Source organism: Acartia tonsa, chromosome 4 (assembly GCF_053477335.1).
Source record: "Acartia tonsa isolate MP-2025a chromosome 4, ASM5347733v1, whole genome shotgun sequence".
Taxonomy (NCBI): Eukaryota; Metazoa; Arthropoda; class Copepoda; order Calanoida; family Acartiidae; genus Acartia; species Acartia tonsa.
In genome coordinates, this window is record NC_137263.1 from 33,189,056 (window position 1) to 33,212,793 (window position 23,738).

Here is a 23,738-nt window from a genome sequence, read left to right on the forward strand (position 1 = left end):
GTCTATCTTTCTATTGCATTATCATTGGATTTGGGCCAGTTTTCCTTTTTAATATAAGGCAATTTTATGTGACTAACAATGCGCTATTTTTTTGCAGATATTTACAGACGTCTTTAACACCAGGTTTATGATTTGAATTAATAGGACTGCTACTTTGTCAGAAAATCAAAAACAAAAGTGCCTTATACCTCTAGCCTTAATCCAAACATACTAGTAAATCGAATACAAATATTCAACATAAAGAATTTATTTTAGAAAGCCAACATACATAAAAAAAAGATAATTTTGGATAAGAGATATCAAAACAAAGATGCTAGGTTTAACCAAAAAGATAAAAAAAACATTTTCGAGGGTCAGATAAATCGAAAGTTCAAAATTCTAAAATAACCCTATTTAGCTTTTTTAGGGGAATAAGTTTGAATTGCATATTAACTGAAATATCCCAACCCCTAAACACTTTTTTAGATTTAAAAAAAAGATATTTAATCTCTTTGGTAGATACAGTACTATAATCCTTACAAACTAAAACACATAAATGATTCAATTCTTGGTGTCCTGCTGTCTTGAATTATAGACAGCTTTCCGCGGATATGAAAATTAAAATCTTAAGATTTTATTTAAATATTTTGCGAAAATTGTCTGTAATGCGACACTATACATTATTTTTCAGTACAGCTAAGAACCGGTTCTAATCAGGATATAATAGTTTTCGAAGCCATATTGGAAAACATTTTTAGTGGCAAGAACAAACATTTAGGTGCAATACAGTATTAAAAACAGCTCAAATTGTCAAAATTAAAAAAAGCTTTGAGTAGAAAAACGAGAAAACTACTGAATTATTCAAATATTAAGAAAATTATTTTAATTTTGTAAGTTGAACTGCTTTGAACATAAGAATTTATATTTCACTAAAATTAGTATATTCTAATAGTATACATTTTGTTAAATATAATATAACCAATTAAAAAAGCAACGTGATAAAGTTTCTGTGAAGAAAGAGTAAATCAAAGTTTATGGGTCACTTTAAATTGAACTTCAGTCCACAAGTATGCGATGCTTTATAATTGAGAAAAAAGTGAGCAAGGTAGTAAATGAAATCAGGAATAACTATTGCAACGTAATATAGACAGCTTTCCGCGGATATTAATAAAAAAAATATTATATTTAAATTAGTTTTGTTAGTCCCGCCGAACCAAAGGCTAATGATATCTTACGTTTAAGATTTTTATTTTAATATTCGTGAAAAAATGTCTACAATACGATGCTATACATGATTTTCCGTATGGCTTAGAACTGGTTCTAATCCACCGAGAATTAAGCGGTTTCGAAGCCATACTTATTTGTAGAAGATAAAAATTGCCATTGCCTTAAAATTATGTAAGTTTTATCAAACAGTGCAAAAATTTTCACAAAATAATTTTAAAATGATGGTAGAAGAACAAAACACATAAAAAATACCATAAAAGATTTTAGAAACATCGAGAGTCTGTTTCTCGAACCAGCAGTTTTGTATGACACAGTCCAATTAAAAGAAATGAAGAATAGGAGTACATCCCGTGCATCTCCTCGCAAACATACTGTGCGCTAGAGGTATACGCAGTACAGTCAACTATTCTCCTACAATTCTTTTAATTGGTATTGCGGAGCCCATTTACAGTACAGGACTCATGGCTTTCTTTGTCATGCCAGGCCAAACTACCGCATTAAGAGGATCTCTGTAAATATTTGCTATTGCGAGGCTCATTTACAACATCAAGATGCTCTACTGAATCAGTATTGCGCGAATCATTCACAACAAGCTTTTCGACTAATTCAGTAATGCGCGGCTCATTTACATTATCAGAGAAAAATAATACTTGATAAAGAGGGGTTCACTCACATACAAGCATCATAACCTAGTGTCTTCACTTGTGATTGGTCTGGTCAAAATCAAACTGGATTACTATGCACATTACATTTGGAATTCGGAAACTTTCTTGGAGCAATTTTGGTGATGAATCGTTAAACATTGAGTTCTTGTTACTTTACAACAGTTCAAAATGTCTAAATTGTAATTTTGTATTTTCATATACACACACAAACATACATTTCAAGTTGGCTTTCATTTAGCGGTCATCCATATGACTTAGACAAAGTACATGAGGTCAATCTTGGATTCCTCAATCTTCTCCTTGATCCCGTTCTCCCTCCTGGCGGTCATGTCATTGTGGTGTTTGCGGGCACGGTCAGCAGCCAGATGGGCGTAGTAGGTTGGCGCAGGATAGGAGACACTTCGTGTACATCTACAAATAATTATATACATTAAAAGAAAAATTTTAAAATTGGAGAATACTTATTTATTTCTCCTAGCCACGAATGAGATAATAAAATAAATGTAAATAAACAAAACCCCAGACATTCTGATAATTATCAAGAGTTAATGTACAAGATAATTCCTTTATGTTACAGGACGGTCCATGTAAAGTTTAAATTCAATAGAACGTTTTTTTACTTGCTTATATTTCTTTACAGTTTTCTGTTTATGGATATATTATTACTTTGATCTTAAACCAGAATTTCACGTTCTATAATAAGTGAAACAAACAGCGGGCCAAAATAACCCCCTCCCCTCATACTGGATGAACCAACTGACAAATATACGAGTTTCATTTAAGCAACCTAAATTGATGACAATTTCTCCCCAGTCATAACTTCCACTATATTCTAAATCTAATTTTTCGTTACCGACGGACATACCGGACAACTCTTACATAGAAAAGCATCGATATAAGGAAGTAAAAAAATGGTTGAGATTGAAAGTAAAACTAAACCTGGCATACAGATGGCACAGATAATAGGTCAGCTTCTCCATTTCATCTGCACTCATATCGTTGTCATCCCAAATAACCTAGTCAAAAGTTCTTGTAAAAGTAAAAAGTCTGGCAAACTATTATTATCAAAAAGGTAAGGGGGCAGAAGTATTATAGCGATCTATGTTTAATTTAAGACAAATGCCATGTTGATTAGTTGCTGTATTTTAACAATCCATAAATGGAGTTTGATATAGTTATTATAAAATGAATTTTCAGGTGTCTATAATGTTTATACTTACATGATAGTGGGTGGGACGAGATGTTCCTTGTATACCTTCGTGAGATACAAGGTAAAAGTCGCCTTCTTTCGGATGATTGATCCCTAAAGCACGAAAATTATTTAATATTTAAGGGGTTTCAAATCATAATAAATCAAGAACAATAAAATCCATTATAGCATAGCAATTAGAAAGCCTGATATATCTGATATACATCCCTAATGATGATTAACAAAGTTATCCCCTTTGGTTATGTTATAGGATTTTAGGTACCAGTGTAATATAAGGTCCAATGTACCCTCCCTATCTGAAATATCCTCATAACCTAACACTATTTATGCTGTACGGTTGTTAACGTTAAAATTATTTTTTTTTTAAGGGGGGGGGGGGCTTAAAAAACGATATGACCAGTAGGTTAATCTCTGTAAAACAGAGCCCAACCAAATCAAGATATTTGGCTATAGACGAACGGACAGTCAGAAAGACAAAAAAATGTTCTACTTTATAATATAGATATAAAAGAATTATTTATATTTTACCTTTGTCCACTACAGTTCCTGCCAGTACATTACCACTCTTTGGGTACCTACAAACATTTGGTTTTCATCACAACATTTCAACATTGAAAGGTTGAGAATAATAGGACGATTTTTCTTTGCATAGATAGTAAATTATCAGTAAATATAAACAAATAAAAAAATTACACTTTCGTTTAAAATTAATTTAGATTTTTAATTCATCTTCAAGCCAAAAGGGACAATGGTGTAATATTTTTTCATTTTCTTAGTAGTGGAAACATCAACAATTTTACATTTTTCGATTTTTGAACTTTACAAGTTTACATAGACTTCGATTTTTGAATTTTACACAGACTTCGATTTTTGAAAGTGTATTACAATCAGGGTTGTCATTTTGGGCAGGCGCTTTTGGGCGGGCAGTTTTGGGCGGGCGGTTTTGGGCCGCCCAATATAAGGTCCTTTTGGGCACCCCCCTTTTAGGCCTTTTAGGGGGGGAGAAAAAGGGGAGGGGGTTAAAAAAGAGGGGGGCGGGCCTATTTTTTGGGTGATATCCTTATACTAAAGTAACAGGATGTGTGTCTGTTTGTTTGTGTGTTTGTACCGAAGGATCTCGCTAACCGCTGAACCGATCGGGTTCTCCTTAACATGGTAGCTTCTCATAGGCTCTGGGAAGGTTTATAACTATTTTGGGGAAGGGTACCACCACCCTCCTAAGAGAAATCGCCCCTAGAAAAAATTACACTCCCCCAAAAACTTTTTAAACAAATTTTTTAAACTAAATAAAAATGGGGGGAGGAAACCCCCCCCCCCAAAAAAAAAAAAAATTATTCCCCCCCCAATTTTTTTTACTTTTTCTTTTCAAATCTAATATAATAATTGGATTATCAAATTTGACTCTCCCCTCCTCAAGTGCCCCTAGAGGCCTCTAGGGCCGTAGCCGCTAGTTAACTATATTTAGTAAGCTTTTTTGTATCTAGAGAAGGATTTCGCTAACTGCTGAACCGATATGGTTCTCCTTTCCAGTGGAGCTTTTATAGGTCCTGAGATGGTTTTAGGCTATTTTATTTCTAATAATTATTCTAGGTATGGTTTTAGGCTAATTTATATCTTTTTTATATGCTTTTTAAGACATTTGCCCAAAAAGGGTGCCCAAAACCCCTTTTGGGCGCCCAAAACCCGCCCATAACCCTTTTGGGCAATTGGGCCGCCCAATATAAAAAAAAGTGCCCAATTCGACAACCCTGATTACAATGTCATTATTGAAGAAAAAATCCCCGAAAATAAAAACATCCAGTAATGTGTTCCGTTTGAAAATAATATTTTTAAAATTAAAGTGTGGGCAGTGCACAAAAAATTAAAAAGCATAAGTATACTTACTTGTTTCCGTCGATTGGGAAAAATCTTGTATGATGTCTTTTCTGAACAATCACGTAGGTAATCATGGGCTCGTAACCTTGTTCCAGTTTCTAAATTTAGGAAGAATTGTAATTTTAAACACGAATGTCGACAAGTACGTTTAACATGAACGGGGGGATACGTGTAAAGGGGTAGTTTCACGAAATGCATTTGAATTTAATTTAGTGAACCGCATATTTTTTGCTAGTTAATGGGTTAAACTATATTTATATGGCATATATTTGAAAGAATTTCAATTTCCTACCACGTAGTTTTGAAAATATCAAGATTGAAAATCGTCTTTTTGTGAAATATGCAATTTAAAAAGACGATTTTCAAGTCTTGATATTTTAAAAACTACGTGGTAGAAAAATGAAATTCTTTCAAATATATGCCATATAAAATTAAATGTAGTTTAACCAATTAATCAGGAAAAAACATGCGGTTCACTAAATTTAGTTCAAATGCCTTTCGTGAAACTACCCCTTTTAACTTCAGAATATAAAATTTCGACGTTCCATTTTGGTTTCCCCTCCCCACCATAATAAAACACCCTATTGCGAATAGCTAAACGAATAAATTTTAACTTCAGAATAAAAAAATTCGACGCACCATTTTGGTTCCCCCTCTCCTCCATGGTAAAAACCCTACTGCGAATAGCTTTACGAATTACCTCCACCATATATATATACATTTGGTCATAATTTAGAACAGATTGACGTAATACGCGCATTCGACTAAACGTTACACACAACTTTACTGAAAATTCGCGAAAAAAGACCCCTTTATTTAAAAAAAATAAGAGGGGGGGGGGGGTTGTTGTTGTTATGTAGTCGATATCCACTTAGAAGGATACTACCCATTTCATGATAAAATCTAATTAGAAAATTTAAGTCCTGGATCCAAACTATAAGTATTACAGTTTAGTATACACTGCACTGATACAGTTGATTAGGTATAAATTGTCGGATGAAATCTTAAAATTATTCTTCTCATAATAATACATACCGAGCAAGCAGAGCGTATGGCTCTCAGTTCGTTGGCAAGTACCTTCAAAAACTGTCCCTCGGATACTCCGTCCCTTTGAAAAATATTTAACATTATCTTTTAGGTTTAAACTAGTGGTTTCGCCCCTAGTATTTAGGGGCTCTATAATTGAATAGGTGGGGAAGGGCACAAAAATTAGTGGCCCCGAGAAAACCGAGTTGATAATTTTACCTTCAAAATCATATATTGGTAACTTAAATATAATAGGGGCAAGGTAAAATAGCAATAACACTTACAACTCGAAAATTCCACCCAATAGGTATCCAACAATAGAAAATTTTTGTTTATTATAATTGGATTTAAAATCAATTTAACATGCTTTGTCCAATCTCTTATTATTAACCAGGTCTTTGCAGCCTCGTGTAAGCCTTAGTAAAATCATTTTATAACTTAAATATTCAACTGGATGTCTAAACCAGTTCCCAATTGACAATCCATTATTCCGATTTTTTGCATACTAGCAGGTTTAAATTTGAGATCTATACACAGCTGAGGCGCGGCTGTCGAGCCCTGTTTATAACAAATTTAGTACCTGTACATGATAATTCTTCTTGGTTTCCGACCTTTGTTTTTATCAAGAAAACCAAGTAAAAGCTTCCTGGTAAGGTTTTCCATGTCCTTAAAAACAAAATTTGTTAGCAAAAAAGTTAATATATGATGAAAAATAGCCAAAATTCGCAAAATTCCTTTATAGACAGACGCACAATTCAAAAATCTGATAAAATGATTGGAAATGATTTTCTAATGCTTTTGGGTAAAAAAAAAACACTTATTGTGGACCAATATTTTGAGGGCCTTCGGGCATTACAAAAGAGAGACATTAAAAAGAAACAGACCTGGATGATTTCCTCATTTTGTCCAGCATCCTGAACTCTGATCTCAGTCATGTACAAGGATGCCTTGGGATCACAGCTGGCCACCACAGCTGCCAGAGAGGGTTTCGTACCCTGCAATAAATTACAATAAATTAAAATAAACAGGACAAAAGAAATTAAATTATACAATACCTGGCTGATATTAAAATTATTTCTTAGAAATATTAAAAATTAACTTAACAAGAGCTAAGTTAAAGTAGGTATCTTATTTTTAGTTACTCAAGGTTTGGTTAAAATGCAGCCACCCCCCCCCCCCCCACTCTTTTTTTAAAACCCTTGACATTATGAACTATATGAATTACCTTGCTTTCAGGAGCGGCATGGCTGACGTCTGCACCCATAATCATTACAGGCCTGCAATCATAACTTTACTCAACAAATCATAAGTATGAATTTTTTTTTCTATTTCGGCTCACTATCATATTCAAATCAGCTGAAAGGTATTTGTAAAAAAAATCAAAAATAGGATTATTAAAGAAAAAACTAAATCTTTCTCACTTATTTTCATGTGTTTAAACAATCCTTATAATAAAGTAACAGGATGTGTGTTTGTCTGTGTGTCTGTACCGAAGCATCTCGCTAACCGCTGAACCGATCGGGTTCTCCTTTCTAGGGTAGCTTCTCATAGGTCCCAGGAAGGTATTATTAAAAAAAAACATTTTAACTTTTTAAGTGCCACTAGAGGCCTCTAGGGGCGTAGCCGCTAGTTATATTTAATAGTATGACTGACAGACCGACAGAAAAAGTAAATCAACTACGGGATTGTAATAGGTAAAGGAAATCTCAAAATCTTGAATAACAGATAAAAAAAATAACATATTTCCCCATCGCATAACGGAATGACAAAGTGAATTATAGAGTAACTTCCCTACAAATCTTCATTTGAAGGGGAAGTCTTAGCAAAGACAAAGCACAATCTTACTAGCTGACAACAAAGTTTTAAACAATCATTTTTAATTGTTTTTAGAACCCATTCATTTTAGACTAAATTGAAAACTTACTCTCTAAGAATCTGGGGCCTCGAGTTGCTAGCCAGGGAATGGTTGATCCCTCCGAGCTTGCTGTTCATTTTCAGAAAAATGTTTGAGATGCTCTAAAAAAAATTCTTGTTATTCGACACATTATGATTATTTATATGTTATTTGACAGCAATGAAAAAAATCTAGCAAGATTAGAATGGTTATTAATCGCATCGAATTATCGACTGCTTTCCGTGAATAGTAAAGTTCAAATCTAACGGATGTTAATCGATTACAAATATAGAAAGGGGGGGGGGGGGGTGCGTAATGACATCTATTCTTAATCCGTGAGCAAAATGGTCTAAATATTGAGCTAGACCCTTCAAACTTGGTATATAAGCCTAGTCCTATAGGTATTACATCTAAATGGCAAAAAAATCCAAAAAATTTTATTTTTAGGTTAGGTTAGGTAAGAAAAACCCTGCGGAAATGGGGTTTTTAGGCTTTTTTTGGTCTATATTGATGTGGAAACTTACCTTAAATTGTGTTTTCTTAGGGTTTTAACTTAAATACACTGTATCTATTCATAAGGACATTATTTAAGATGATTCAGCAAGTTGGGGACCGACCCCAGGGGGCTAGGTGGGTGGCCCGCAAGGGTTAAGTGCATTTTTTCCAATATACATGTTGTGACACATCAAATTATAGGTTTTTTAGGTCAAGGAACTCAAATTCAGAGCTAAAATAAGCATTAGACTAATCTGAAGCTAGCCCCAGCGGGCTAGGTTGGTGGCCCGCAGGGGTTAAGTGCGTTTTTTCCAATATATATCTTGTTATATATCAAAATATAGGTTTTTTAGGTCAAGGAACTCAAATTCTGAGCGAAAATTAGCATTAGACTAAACTGAAGCTAACCCCCCCAGACTAGGTTGGTTTTCTGCAGGGCGTAAGACCATTTACCTAACCTAACCTAAAAACTTCCTTATATTTTTACAGGTTTTTTTCTTGAATAAACTGTGTCTATTAACGAGGACTTTATTTAAGATGATCCAGCAAGTTGGGGACTGACCCCAGGGGGCTAGGTAGGTGGCCCGCAGGGGTTAAGTGTATTTTTCCCAATATATATGTTGTGATACATCAATTCATAAGTTTTTAGGTCAGTATCTCAAATTCAGAGCTAGAATTAGCATAAGACTAATCTGAAGCTAGCCCCAGCGGGCTAGGTTGGTGGTCCGCAGGGGTTAGGTGCATTTTTTCCAATATATATCTTGTTATATATCAAAATATAGGTTTTTTAGGTCAAGGAATTCAAATTCTGAGCGAAAATTAGCATTAGACTAACCTGAAGCTAACCCCCCCGGGCTAGGTTGGTTTTCTGCAGGGCTTAAGAGCATTTACCTAACCTAACCTAGAAACTTACTTATATTTTTATAGGTTTTTTTTTTTTAATAAACTGTCTATTAATGAGGACTTTATTTAAGACTAGCGGCTACGCCCCTAGAGGCCTCTAGGGGCACTTGAGAAGGGGGGAGTCGAATTTGATAACCCAATTTTTTATATTAGATTTTAAAGAAAAAATATAAAAAAATTTTGGGGGGGTGAAAATTTTTTTTGGGGGGTGCCCTTCCCCCTCCTTTTTTATCTTAGTTAAAAAAATAGAAAAATAAAAAAAAAATTGGGGGGGAAGAATTTTTATTTTTTGGGAAGTTGGAGGTGTCCCACTCCCCAAGAAAATAGTTATAAACCTTCCCAGGACCTATAAGAAGCTACCCTGTTAAGAAGAACCCGATCGGTTCAGCAGTTAGCGAGTTCCTTCGGTACAAACACACAGACACGTAGACATCCTGTTACTTTAGTATAAGGATGATATCCTTATACTAAAGTAACAGGATGTTTGTCTGTCTGTGTGTACCGAAGGATCTCGCTAACCGCTAAACCGATCGGGTTCTCCTTAAAAGGGTAGATTCTCATATGTCCTGGGAAGGTTTTTAACTATTTTGGGGGAGGGTACTACCACCCTCCCAAAAAAAATGAAAAAAAAATTGAAAAAAAAATTGAAAATTTTCTTAAAATCTGGGAGACTTCAGCGTCAAATAAGGTGGTATCGTACATAAAAAATTAACTTTAACAAACAAAAACATTTAAAGTGCCACTAGAGGCCTCTAGGGGCGAAGCCGCTAGTAATATAATATAATAATAATATATATATATAATAATATAGTATAATAAGCCTTAGGTCAGTCTAATGCTTAAAAAAGCTCTGAATTTGAGTTTCTTGACCTAAAAAGCCTATAATTGTATAATTGTATGACAACACATACTTTAGAAAAAATGCACTACACCTCTGGGCCACCCACCTAGCCCGCTGGGGGCGGTCCCCAACTTGCTGGATTATCTAAAATAATGTCCTCATTAATAGACACAGTTTATTCAAGGAAAAAAAAACAAAAAGAATAAGTAAGTTTCTAGGTTAGGTTAGGTAAAATGTACATAATCCCTGCGGAAAATCTACCTAGCCCGCGGGGGTTAGCTTCAGGTAAGTCTTATGCCAATGTTAGCTCTGAATTTGAGTTTCTTGATCTTAAAAACCTATATTTTGATATATAACAAGATATATATATAAAAATAATGCATTTAACCCCTGCGGGCCACTGACTTAGCCCGCTGGGGCTAGCTTCAGATTAGTCTTATGCTAATTCTAGCTCTGAATTTGAGTTACTGACATAAAAAACTTATAATTTGATGTATCACAACATATATATGAAAAAAAATGCACTTAACCCCTGCGGGCCACCCACCTAGCCCGCTGGGGTCGGTCCCCGACTTGCTGGATCATCTTAAATAAAGTCTTCATTAATAGACACAGTTTATTCAAGAAAAAAAACCTGTAAAAATATAAGTAAGTTTCTAGATTAGGTTAGGTAAATGCTCTTAAGCCCTGCAGAAAACCAACCTAGCCCGGGGGGGTTAGCTTCAAATTAGTCTAATGCTAATTTTTGCTCAGAATTTGAGTTCCTTGACCTAAAAAACCTATATTTTGATATATAACAAGATATATATTGGAAAAAATGCACTTAACCCCTGCGGGACACCAACCTAGCCCGCTGGGGCTAGCTTCAGATTAGTCTAATGCTTATTTTAGCTCTGAATTTGAGTTCCTTGACCTAAAAAACCTATAATTTGATGTGTCACAACATGTATAATGGGAAAAATGCACTTAACCCCTGCGGGCCACCCACCTAGCCCCCTGGGGTCGGTCCCCAACTTGCTGAATCATCTTAAATAATGTCCTTATGAATAGACACAGTGTATTTAAGTTAAAACCCTAAGAAAACACAATTTAAGGTAAGTTTCCACATCAATATAGACCAAAAAAAGCCTAAAAACCCCATTTCCGCAGGGTTTTTCTTACCTAACCTAACCTAAAAATAAAAAGTTTTGGATTTTTTTGCCATTTAGATGTAATACCTATAGGACTAGGCTTATATACCAAGTTTGAAGGGTCTAGCTCAATATTTAGACCATTTTGCTCACGGATTAAGAATAGATGTCATTACGCACCCCCCCCCCCCTTATATAATAAAACAGCAAAAAAACTACAGCATCAAAAAGAACGCTGATATTTTTTGCTACCATAAAAAATTATTTCATAAATTGGATGTAAAAAAATCTTCTAAAAGTCGTGTAAAAATAACTTAATACTCTAGAAAGAAATAAGGACACACTGTTGAATTATCGTACGAAATCTATTTCTGTAGAAAGATATCAACATTTCAAAAGGAGCAAAGGGCTGTTCTTGTTTACCTGGTCGTTGACTCGACCCATCTTGAAGAGAGTTCTCTTCTGAACACACTGCGTAGGCACTTTGAACTTGTTATCCCCGAGGGTCTTAATCCTGTCGTACACCTGGCTGTCCTTGAACCCAAGACAAACCATAATCATCTCTGGTTTATGCGTCTTAACGACTTTCTCGAATAAGTCATCAAATATGCGCAGGTTCCGGAAGTCACACTCGATGTATTTTGGTTCAGTGTTAATCGTAAGTCCAACCTTGTTGCCGACATCTTTAAAGACACGGACAAGATCGTTAAACTCGGGAATAGAGACCCTGGCCGAATCCATGAACACCCAGTTGTCCAGCTTCTTCCCGTCCACATATAAATGCCTAAAAAAATAGTTTTAACAAAGATGACAGCAACCTTGAGTAGCGTTGCAAAAAAAGAAATGTAGTAGATAATTCTCATCGGTTACAAAGGGGGGGGGGGGGGGGGGGGGGCGAAAGTGACACTTTTTGAAACCAAAACTAAAAGTCAAAGGAACTCAACTAAAAAAAAGAGTTACAGGTCTGACATTTTGCATGGCAGTTGCTTTATAGGGGTACAATATGGAACTGTGAAGAAACGGCGTCGCAACCGCTGAAAACCGCCGAGAAAAGGCAAACAAAATTTCGGCGGGAAACGGCGGTTTTCGGCGGTTGCGCCGCCGTTTCTTCACAGTTCCATATTTTACCCCTATAAAGCAACTGCCATGCAAAATCTCAGACCTGTAACTCTTTTTTTAGTTGAGTTCCTTTGTTGACTTTTAGTTTTGGTTTCAAAAAGTGTCACTTTCGCCCCCCCCCCCCTTTAAAGCGTATTCGTATGATAGAAAAACAATACAATCACGTAACTTACCCTTGTTTGTGTAAGATGGGGGATTATTGAGTAAGTTTGAATACTCAATAATCACGCATCAGTTGTGTCATTCATTACGGTGATTTAATTTGGGACACCTGCCAATCTCTTTGAGGGTGAGGCAGGGGTGTATATTCCACATGGGATCCCCTGCTCAGGGGGGGGGGGGAGGGGGGAAATAAAAAATAAGTGGTTGGAGGATAAAAATGTAAAAATTAAGAAAACTGAAAACATTTTTCCACCCCCCCCCCCCCTCCTTGGTGAAAAAAACTAAAAATATGTGTGGTAGGAGGGATAAAATAAATAGAATATAGAGTTCTTTAAATAATTTTCCATTTTCCCCCCTACTTGGTGAGAAAAACTAGGGGGAAAAAAAAAATCTTGTGCAGAATATACACCCCTTGGGTGAGGTAATAATAAGGAATTATCAGGAGATAGCGAGTCAAGTCATAATGTGTTTGAACGTGGAGCTAGAGCTGGCCCTAGTGGCTATAAAAATTGTCGGAGCCTAGTCCGTGATGACTGAGGTCCAAATCCTAAGAAGCTTTGACATATCAAAAAATAAATTACTCGAAAGCTGTGGGACGCCAAGAACCTGGCTGGCGAATTTGCAGTTCAACAGGCGTTTTTTGCTGAGGTCGATATGCTATTCCCGGTGCAGACAGAATCCTAAAAAAAGTTATCTTATAATTTATAAATTCGCCTCTTGAGCACTGATAACCCAATATTCCTTTTTAAATAAGTTGAAAATAATTTGTGTGTAGGGAGGGTGGGAACTGATTCGTTTGTTTGTAAATTGTTTATTACTTTAGGTCATTTTAATGGTTATATTGGGTACTTGTTAGTCCCTCCGGGTAAGGGCACCGCAGATAAAGAAAAATATAATGAAAACCATCTAGGATAATAAATCAATTGGAATGCAATCCTTTGTTTATAAATTTCTTACAAATTTCTTACAAATATAAAAAATGGTTACCTAGCATTTACTTGAAGCATTTGAGCCTCGATGCTCATACCAAATTCCATGGAGAATTCATCATTCTTGTAGAAGTTGCAATTGTTTCTTAAAATGAAATAATGTTTAAATGTAGCTAATATTCTCGGAAATACCATAACCTTTTTAAATATCAATAGACGTTTTTACCTCCTTGATAGCTAGATTAATGAAAATTAAAGACGGACATCTCAATAATGCTCGTAGTCCCAGGACGATGGGTTTAGAACATAAAAAAAATCATAATTGTTAAACACTATGCCAAAACTATGAAACAATCATTAACATCATAGAATAATATATTATTCGTATCTGATGGATACGAATGACAAGGGAAAATTGTCTTCAATTTAAAGGAAGCCCGCAAGAAATACCACGCTTTATCTGCTGAAAGACTGCCACAAGTAGACCAAATACCCCAAATTTGAAGCCTTCAGCTTCTATACCAAAAAAGTTCTAGGCATTTTAAAATGACATTTTATGTACAATGGAAATTTTGAAAGAATTGCAATGCTCATGTTGGAAACTTTGAAATTAAACTACGTGGCCTAGAAACAAAATTATAAGCTTATTTTTGTCATAAATTTAAGTTTCCAGTAACTAATTATATTTTTACAATAAAAATACCCATTTTTATAGTCAAAATCATTAAAAAAAATTAAGTTTTACTTGCGTTGTACCGAATGTACTGTAGCCAATCAGAAGGCTGAATCAGCTTAACAACCAATCACAGCTAAGCTTGTATTAGTTTACCCCTTTGTTTCCGCTATGATTTTCGTTTAAAAATGCAATTTAAATCGAATTTTTTTCATAGATTTTGACTAAGAAATGTGGTGTTTTTATTGTAAAAATGTAATCAGTTACAGGCAATCTAAGTTTCTGACAAAGATAAGGTTATAATTTTATGTCTAGGCAACGTAATTTAATATTGTTTTTTCTTTTATGAGCATTGGAAATCTTTCAAAAATTCCATTGTACATAAAATGCTATTTTGAAATGCCTAGAACTTTTTTGTTATTGAAGCTGAAGGCTTTAAATTTGGGGTATTGGGTCTTCTTGTGGCAGTCTTTCAGCAGTTAAAGCGTGTTATATCTTGCAGGCGTCCTTTAAGTTGCTTATATGGGCCTCATTTATTGGTCAGTTCGTTAAACCAGTAGGAGTGGAGGGGATTGGGTTAAGGGGTGTGATTAGAGGGAATGGTTCATTGGTTATGGTTATATTGGCTAGCTGCGAGTATCACTTTATTAGAGTACATGAAAATCTGATGCAACATCCAAGTAATAATATATTGAATGCTAAAATACTAACCTTAATCCTTCTAGGATTTTCCTGCGTCTTTCCTCCGGTCTGACAGCAGTTCCACGGATCATATTAGCCACGGCATCCTCAGCTAACCTCTTGTTCCTGAAAGATGATGTTAATAAAAAAATTTCCACGAGCAGTGGTGTATATTTTCAATTCCTCCAACTACCAAAAAAATGTTTAAATAAAAAGAGTTATGGGTTCTATATCACTTAAAATTGCAGTTGTATGGTCTTATGTCTGAAGTAAAAAATCTCCTAAATGATTGTGCCAATTGGTTCATAATTTTGGATATTTTTGCAGCATTCCAATTCTAATTTTCGTCTATTTTCTTATTCAATATACCAATAGAAGGTGCGCATTAAGATCCTCAAAAGGGCAACCAGCTAGATGTAGAGATCCCAAAAAAAAGGTATTACCATTTAACTGTAGGTACTTTTATTGCATTTTGATTGGCTGGTTGCATTTACTGTTCATTGTCTTATCCCCTCTAGATCACAGGTGGAACCTAAACTAATACCTACCTCGGCATGGGCTGAGCAACCATGGAACAAAACTCCATTGGGATGTAGATGGTCTTGTCCCTGCTTCCAACCCACAGACAGGGCAGCAGTGGGTACCGCAGCTTCTCTTTCAGCTCCTTCTACAAATATTAATATGTCTGTGTACAAACGTCAAGACCACCAAATAAAAAAAGGTGTTTCATATTATTTATATTAAATTTTTAGAATATTATTTTCCGCCGCCGCCAAAATTTATTTCTAAAACAAAACAAAGTACAGGGCATTTCTTTCTAAAAGTTTTATTTACCCTAAAGTATTCCTCCACGGTTATCTTTAGATCTGGAATAATTTGATGTCTGGCAGGGTTGACTAGATCAATAATTCTGTAGGAACGCTTTCTTCCATCTGGAAGCTCGTACCTAACCTAAAATGACATAAGATTAGTTTAATATGAAGTTTCACTGCAATACCTAGGCTACTCAACTATCAGACTTAAACAACCGCAAATTAATTGCTAAATTATTGGGTGTCTTAAACCCCCCCCCCCCCTTTTTTTTAGTGCATGATAAATAAAAAAACATTTATTAAAATAAACCATAATTAAAAAAACGTTTACCTTTAGTCCTTTGAGGTCCTCTTGAAGTGTTCTAAAATCTCTATCATCCAATCCTTTATCCAAGTTCAGGTACCGGGAATTTTGCAGGACACGCTACAAATGTAGGAGCATTAAAATATTTCGTCCATATAAATAAAAGATATAAAAATTCACTATTTAAACCCTCCAAAGATAACATAAATCGTTACCAAGGGATCTGCAATGAAAGGAAAATGGACGATAATTCCATTGTCACCCCTAATGATGATGAAAGCAATAAAGATAAAAAAAAAATTATCCAAAGTTTTTGAGCCAGCAAATGAGATCGAATGTTTACTGATTACTACAGATCATAATCTTTACTTTAATTACAAACATTGTGAGAGTAAAAAGCGGAGGTATAAAAGATATAAAGAATAAACTACTTTTTTAGTATGTAGCTTATGGGCTGATTGACCATAGAAGAAGTCGCCTGATCATATAAGGGGGGGGGGGGGGGTGAGGGGGTGTTTAATACACCCATCTCGAGATCAATGAGTAAATTGCACTTATTATTCGAATTTCGATCTGAAATTTTGCATGAGTAATCCTTGGCAGGTCTTTTTTCCCTCAATCGAACAAAAAGTTGGAAATGTAACGGCTGGCGGCTCAGCCGTTGAGCCGTTTTTTTGTCTATTTTCAGGGCAAATTCATCATTAATTACGTAGGAATCAACTTTTTAAAACATATTTTTAGGTTTAATTCATGTTAAATGATAGCAATAACCATTTTTTAAAATTTCTAGTACCAACAGCTACCGGCTAGAACCGCTTGATAACGTTTTGGAGCGGAAAAGAGTATTATGTGGAGATAGGTTTCGTAACTAATTTCCTCTGAAAAAAGCCAAAAAATGGCACGCCAGCCGTTACATTTTTAACTTTTTGTTCGATTTAGGGAAAATAGACCTGTCTAGGATTACTCATGCAAAATTTCCGATCGAAATTCGAATTCTAAGTGCCATTTACTCATTGTCATACCTGTACGTAGGAATCCCATTTATTTGGGGCACTCTCGTTGGTCATATGGCACGCCACGGTCGCGGGTTTGTTGGCCACGTCAACATTCAATGTCATGAGATATCCTAAAAAGTAATCATATAGTGGATATACAAAAGTGTCTCAACCTACTCCATTATGACCTAGACACAAACACCAAGAAACTATGGTTAATAAACTAATTCTTTGAAGAGAAACATGGGATAGTCTTAAACTAATTAGAGGTAGGGTACCCTCTGCCTCCCAAGAAAATGCCCCACAGAAAATATTTTTTTCTTTGCTTTATTTGAAGTTGCGGATCGCCCTCCTCCACCCGCCTTATTTAATCATGTGCCCTAGAGGTGTCTAGCCCCTAGTAAGAAAGACAGATTTACCTGCATCTTTCCAGCCGTATGGACGTACACTTGAGAATGTCCCAACCCATACCTAAATAATTAAATAATTTTATCATGTCCTTTTTTACGCAATAATCTGTATCTTTCACTTTGTTTATTCTACAGATATTGTCCCACTGTGAAATGGTGTTCATACAAACTGGCAAATATTGGAGCAAAATAGCAGCTAAGAAATTAATTCAAAATGAACACAAAATATTGTAATAAAATAATATATACTGTGTATATAAATATATAATAAGAGGGAGGAAGTTTTGACACATTAGCGTAAACAGTGAGTATAGGCTTTATCTTTGGACTGAGAGGATAGGTTATTAAAGATAAAATCATTCATATATAATGATTTTTCCCAAGTTTTAAGATTTTTTGGATAGGCCTCCAGGTTCAGGAGCTGCAGGCCTCCAGGTTCAGGAGCTGTAGGCCTCCAGTTGGTCTCAGGACAGGTAAAAATGAAAATATTTTTTTTTTCGAGATAGAGGTCAACTTATTAAACAAAATATGCATTTATTTTGTTCAAATATGTGGATAATATTTAAAAATATGCATATTTTGTTATATAAAATGACCTCTAACTTTTCAAAAAAAAATTTGATTTCGGTTTTCACCTGTCCAGAGACCACCTGGAGGCCTGCAGCTCCTGAACCTGAAGGCCTATCCAAAAAATCTTAAAACTTAGGAAAATTTATCATATAAGAAGGATTTTATCCCTAATAACCTATCCTCTCAGTCCAAAGATAAAGCCTATACTCACTGTTTACGTAAATGTGTCAAAACTCCCCCCCCCCCCCCCTCCTAATTATTGGAGCCTCTGTTAATCTTACACTATGACTGTACCAAGCCATCCAGTAATGCATTAACGGAGGCTCCTGTTTATTGCAGGTTATTTAGATAGATATGGCTAGCGCCTTCTCCTGCGCTTAGATTTAAGTTACATTCCAACAACATCCTTGTGTGTCATCAGCAAATCTTCATTCAACAGCATACAGGCGTACACACAATACTTTGAAAGGTGTGTAATGTGTATACTTACGTTATATTCATTTTTATATTATAAAAGTTGCCTTAAAAGCAGGGAGGGAGGGATCATTGGACTGTAAATTACACTGGTACCCAAAGTTTAATAAACATAGCTTGGCTTTAAACTTTTGTTTCTATTTATATAAACATAAGGCGGCAACCTACCTCTTTGCCAAAGCCCAAGTCCAAAACATTGCCATTGATAGTGAAGTAGTTTCTTCCTATCGTCCTAAATATAAAAAACCGTGTAATAGGCATCTAATATGTAATAGAAAATTAAAAACTTGTTAATATTTTATTTGATACCTGTAAAAAATAACAATTTAATTTTGCTGAAATAACAGAAAGTAAAGTATTATCAAAACAATTAAAGTCCAACAAAAAAAAGTATGTTGTAATTTGACTCCCCTCCCCTCTTAAACTTTAAACCCTGCAGGACAATGATTAACATTTACCTAACCTAGAATAACCAATCAAAAGCTACTGTAAAAATACGACGAAACCCGCTACTTCATTTTCTTACCATGATCCAAATTTTCCTTTTAACTTTTAAAAAAATACCGATATTTATAGATATTCGTTATCATTTTTTTGAATTTATTTACACAGAACGCTTTAATGAATTATACATTTACAAAACACCCTGGTTTTACGGGATCAAAGAGTTTTTCCCCTCCCTCTTCCTAGTTGATAAAAAAAAGGTTACCTATATAATGTATCGTAGAGTCGAACACTCTGATTCAGAATAATGTCCAGAGTCTAAAATAAACAAGGATGACAACATCCATTAATGTCATACGAAAAACATAAAATTCTATGTAATTCTGTTATCAAAATTACAAATTCATAGATATGCTTGATTAAAACAATAGTGAATAATCTCAAAATAAAATAAAAATAATAAAAAATATAGGTATAAAAATTTATGAAAATAAAGCTAAAAAAATTTTCATGGACTTTCTAGTAATGATCATAAAAAACTGTATCTTATTGTTGCAGGAATCATTATGCAAAGTTTGAAACCGATAGGATATTTGTGACATTATATCTTATAAACATGGATGTGCGTATAGGACAGACCCTATTTATAGATAAGCTTCGCCTTTAATAAATAATAGGTTTCATTAGGTAAGAATTTGGTTACTACAAACAAGAAAAGAGGGATTAAAAAGGATATGCAGCGTTGTTTTGGAGCAAGGATCCGAGGAGCCGCCATATTTTGCTGGAGCTGGAGCCGTAATTTCCGTTAAAAAACGGCTCCGGCTCTGGGTTATTAACTATAATTCGGTAACTCTGTTGTGTCGTGTGCAAATGCCCCTTTTAAGTTTATCAAGTCCATTTTTATCAAAAGTTGAACTTTTAAAACCTTGGAAAGTCAAAAATAGACTTGGAAAAAAAATATGTTGATTTTTTCTTGATTTCAGGTCTGAGCTGGAGCCAGAGCCGTTGTTTTCAGAGGCCGCTCCGCGGAGCCGCACCAAAACCAAACGGCTTAGCAACACTGATAAGAAGTAATTTCTTCTTCAAGGTTTCTTTATGATCGGTTTGTTTATACACGCACTGGTTATATAGTAGGTAGTACAATGAATTTAAAAAATCTTACGTTAACTTCATCTTGAGGAAATCCGACTTCATTCCCAGGAAAAGCCTGGCGACCCCTGTTCATGAATTCTTCGATATTTTGGGAGATCTGAATATAACAAGGTTAAACTACGTCGTTCTTATTAAGAATGTATGGCAGGTATTTTACATGAATGTAATGAAACTCAACAGAAGAACCAAGGGAGGAAGGGGAAAATTAACTGTAAAATGCACTTGCACCCAAATTTTTACTCCAGAACTTTGGTCACGTTTGTTAAAGTCTTATTGGTTGGATGAAATTTGCAGCTTTCAACTATTCTCAAACAATAATTTTAATCTGCAGAATTATTGAGGATTTACATTAATTTTCGTCTATTGTCTCATCCCTTAGGATCCCTGGTAGAAAGAGACATTTCTCCCATATAGAGACTGCTTTTTCTTAGCTGCCTTTGGGACTTTAGGGTGGCAGTACATTGCATGCACACTGCAAAACATCAAAGTAACTTCTATAACATATAATATTACAGTATTACTATTCATTAGTTTCTAATAACAGAAACGAAAAGATAAATATCTTACCCAAACTGGCTGTACATATTTTACATTTTTAACAGCAAACAGACGCTTCTTATCATCTTCGTCGAGAATTTCGATGTCCTCCATGTCACTAAAAAAGGGAGACAAGATTAATGTCGAGAACATGTAATACCCAGTGTTTAAAAAATCTGTAACTGAACTAGTTTGTATAGGTATCTTAAACTTGCTTTTGCGGCACGAATATTACATAAATATATCAAAACAATGTAGTTTTGTTACAGTGTCAAGTGAGGTTCAAAATTTCTTTTTGTAGTACTTTCGGCTCAGAATATTTCAGGGGTGTATATTCTAATTTAATATTCTGGGATCCCATGCTAATAGAAGGGGGGACATAGAAAAGGGGGGGGGGGGGATAAAAAAAACCCCGAAAATATCAGCTGACCGTATCTCGACTGATGTCTGTGAGCCATGATGTGTATAATGTATTTAATCAAATAAATAAAATAACTTGAATTAAATTCATTAATTTTTGCATTACTTGACATTGAATTTATTGAAGATGTTCTTCTATATATATTATTACGGCCTTTCATCAAAATTTCAGCTTTTTCCTGTTGGACTACTTAGTACTTATCGACAAAATTATCCTATTAATTTCATAAACTACTTTACTTACGGAATGTCATCAACTTGTTGTGTAGAATAGAAAATATTCTTTCCATTGAAAGCAAGAGTTGTATTGACCCCTTGCTTGTTTACAAATTTTCCCATTTTTACACAATTTCTACTCCAACTACGAAAAACCTAAAAAATATTTAAATGAATTTTTACCTAGTGTTTTTTATTAGCAAAAACAAATATACAGGAAACATAGAGTTTAATAAAGCCAAGGGGAAGAGAAATATATTAACTAGTTACAAGAGTATTTGTTTAGTCCTGTTTTTTGGGAACTGATATCATGATAAAAATCATAAATGCATAATCAGAGAACATGTAAATCTGGTGCAACATCCAATTAATAATATACCGATTTTCTATGTACATACAATTGAAGAAAGAATACCTTGTCGTATATTTCTTTATCTTTCTTAGCGTATTCTCTTTTCCACGGAGCATGGATTTCAATCGAATACTGGTAGATTCTCTGAAACAATAAAAAATACGTTGCACTCAATTCCACTAGGTACCTAGGTACTTAGTTTACTATTAAGGTTTATTCTGGAGTAACACGAATTGTAAATATTTAGAATACTTTCAGTATGGCTTAAAAACCGATTAATAGTATCGTATTAGAGACAATTTTCCACGAAAACTAAAATAAAAACCTTAAAATTCATACCTACCAGTTTTCAATTTAATATCCTCGGAAAGCTGTATATAATACGATGCGATAATAGTTATTTCTCGTATCGTATTATAAACGGCTTTCCGCGGATATAGAGTGTACAATTATAAGATTAAAACTAGTTTTTTTAACCCCGAGGTGCCGGAGGCACCGGCTAAAAAAACTGGTTTTAATCTTATGATTGTACATTTCTATATTCGTAGAAAACTGGATATAATACGATGCTAGACATAGTTTTTTCGTATGGTTGAGAACCGGTTCCTATCCACCGGATTCGAATGAATACGAGAATAACTATTATTAAGACTTATAGGCTGATATAATGCTAATACGTTTGTATTTTTTTTTTAGTACAAAATTATCGAAATATGACAGGCACTTGCAGTGATAAGTGCTTACTTTGTGTCGTAATAATAAACGATGGTAATGTACTTTAATAATAAAAAATATGATGTTCTTTGACAACATGATTAGGTTTCTGAAATAAGAATCATAGGTACCTTGTTAGGATTTTGTTTGATTCTAAAATGATTCACTTCGATCTTGATGACCTTTCCTTCTTTGCCAGGGAATTCGCCGTTTGATCTTTTGTCCGGAGGAACCAACCCAGATTGCATAGCACTCTCTGTAAACTAAATAAACAATTTTTCAGGGGTGTATATTCTACATGGGATCCCCGGCTCAGGGAGGGGGGGGGGGGGAATAAAAAATTAGTAAAAAAATTGGTAAAAAAAAAAATGTGTGGTAGGAGGGATAAAATAAATAAAATATAGAGTTCCTTAAATATTTTTCCATTTTCCCCCCTACTTGGTGAGAAAAAACTAGGGGGGGGGGGGGGGGGGGGGGGGGGAAATAAAGAAATTTGTAGCCGGGGAAAAAAAAAATCTTGTGCAGAATATACACCCCTGCAATTTTTTTGATAAACTTGATCAAATGATCTCTCATGTATACTTAGTCTTTGATACTACTTCGACGCATTAAAATTATATTGTTACAACTAAATGTTTATGAAAATCCGGTGAGTAACTGCGAAGATATAGTGGGACAAACAGACGTACTGACGAACTTTATGGAGACCACTATAGTTGTATTAATATTATCATCATTCAATTAGTTAAATTGATGAGTATAAATACCTTCAGAGATTCTTGAAATTTTCTCTCCAAATCGGCCGCTGTGACCCTTGTTCTCTGAGGCTCTACTTGCTGAGCACCTTGGCCACAGGCTCCTCCACTTTGTTGACCCCCGCCACCCATTTCTCGATTACTACCTCCTCGGCCTCTTTGTCCTCCGTCCTGGCCTCCTCGGCCTCTTTGTCCTCCGTCCTGGCCTCCTCGGCCTCTTTGTCCTCCGTCCTGGCCTCCTCGGCCTCTTTGTCCTCCGTACTGGCCTCCTTGGCCTCTATGTCCTCCATCCTGGCCTCCCCGGCCTCTTGGTCCTCCGTCCTGGCCTCCCCGGCCTCTTGGTCCTCCGTCCTGGCCTCCCCGGCCTCTTTGTCCTCCGTCCTGGCCACCCCGGCCTCTATGTCCTCCGTCCTGGCCTCCTCGGCCTCTATGTCCTCCGTCCTGGCCTCCTCGGCCTCTATGTCCTCCGTCCTGGCCTCCTCGGCCTCTTTGTCCTCCGTCCTGGCCTCCCCGGCCTCTTCCACCTCCACGGCCCCGTTGACCGCTGCCACCTCTCTGTGGTCCCTCCATTTCTAAGCTCTGAAAATAAAACTTTAAATTACAAATGTACACTTGCAAATAGGTAGATTTAGATCAGTGTATAAGGGAACAAATCTAGAAGCATGTGTAAGCCGCTAAAATTTCTAAGTAAACACAATGTTAAATGACAAATAATTTGAACCCCAAATAAGAGTTAATGAAAGAAAATTTGGTAATGTAATTTCTTATTTTAAG

At 35.4% G+C, this 23,738-nt stretch overlaps 1 protein-coding gene across 1 annotated transcript; it reads right to left on the reverse strand.

The window, feature by feature from the left end:
- Positions 1-231: 231 nt before the first annotated feature.
- On the reverse strand, positions 232-23,574 carry LOC145316861 (protein argonaute-4-like). The gene is made up of 27 exons (XM_080157629.1): positions 22,977-23,574; positions 22,341-22,472; positions 21,559-21,639; positions 21,172-21,299; positions 20,538-20,625; positions 19,981-20,067; positions 19,084-19,136; positions 18,543-18,606; positions 17,340-17,391; positions 16,948-17,051; positions 15,953-16,045; positions 15,644-15,760; positions 15,358-15,476; positions 14,840-14,935; positions 13,514-13,600; positions 13,108-13,206; positions 11,669-12,029; positions 7,907-7,998; positions 7,208-7,259; positions 6,867-6,977; positions 6,563-6,648; positions 5,992-6,064; positions 4,966-5,054; positions 3,610-3,656; positions 3,092-3,174; positions 2,811-2,887; positions 232-2,282 (listed from the first exon to the last, which is right to left on the reverse strand). The coding sequence occupies exons 1-27, from the start codon at positions 23,532-23,534 to the stop codon at positions 2,126-2,128; spliced, it is 3,186 nt and encodes a 1,061-aa protein (XP_080013755.1). The 5' UTR covers positions 23,535-23,574; the 3' UTR covers positions 232-2,125.
- Between the last annotated feature and the right edge of the window lie 164 nt (positions 23,575-23,738).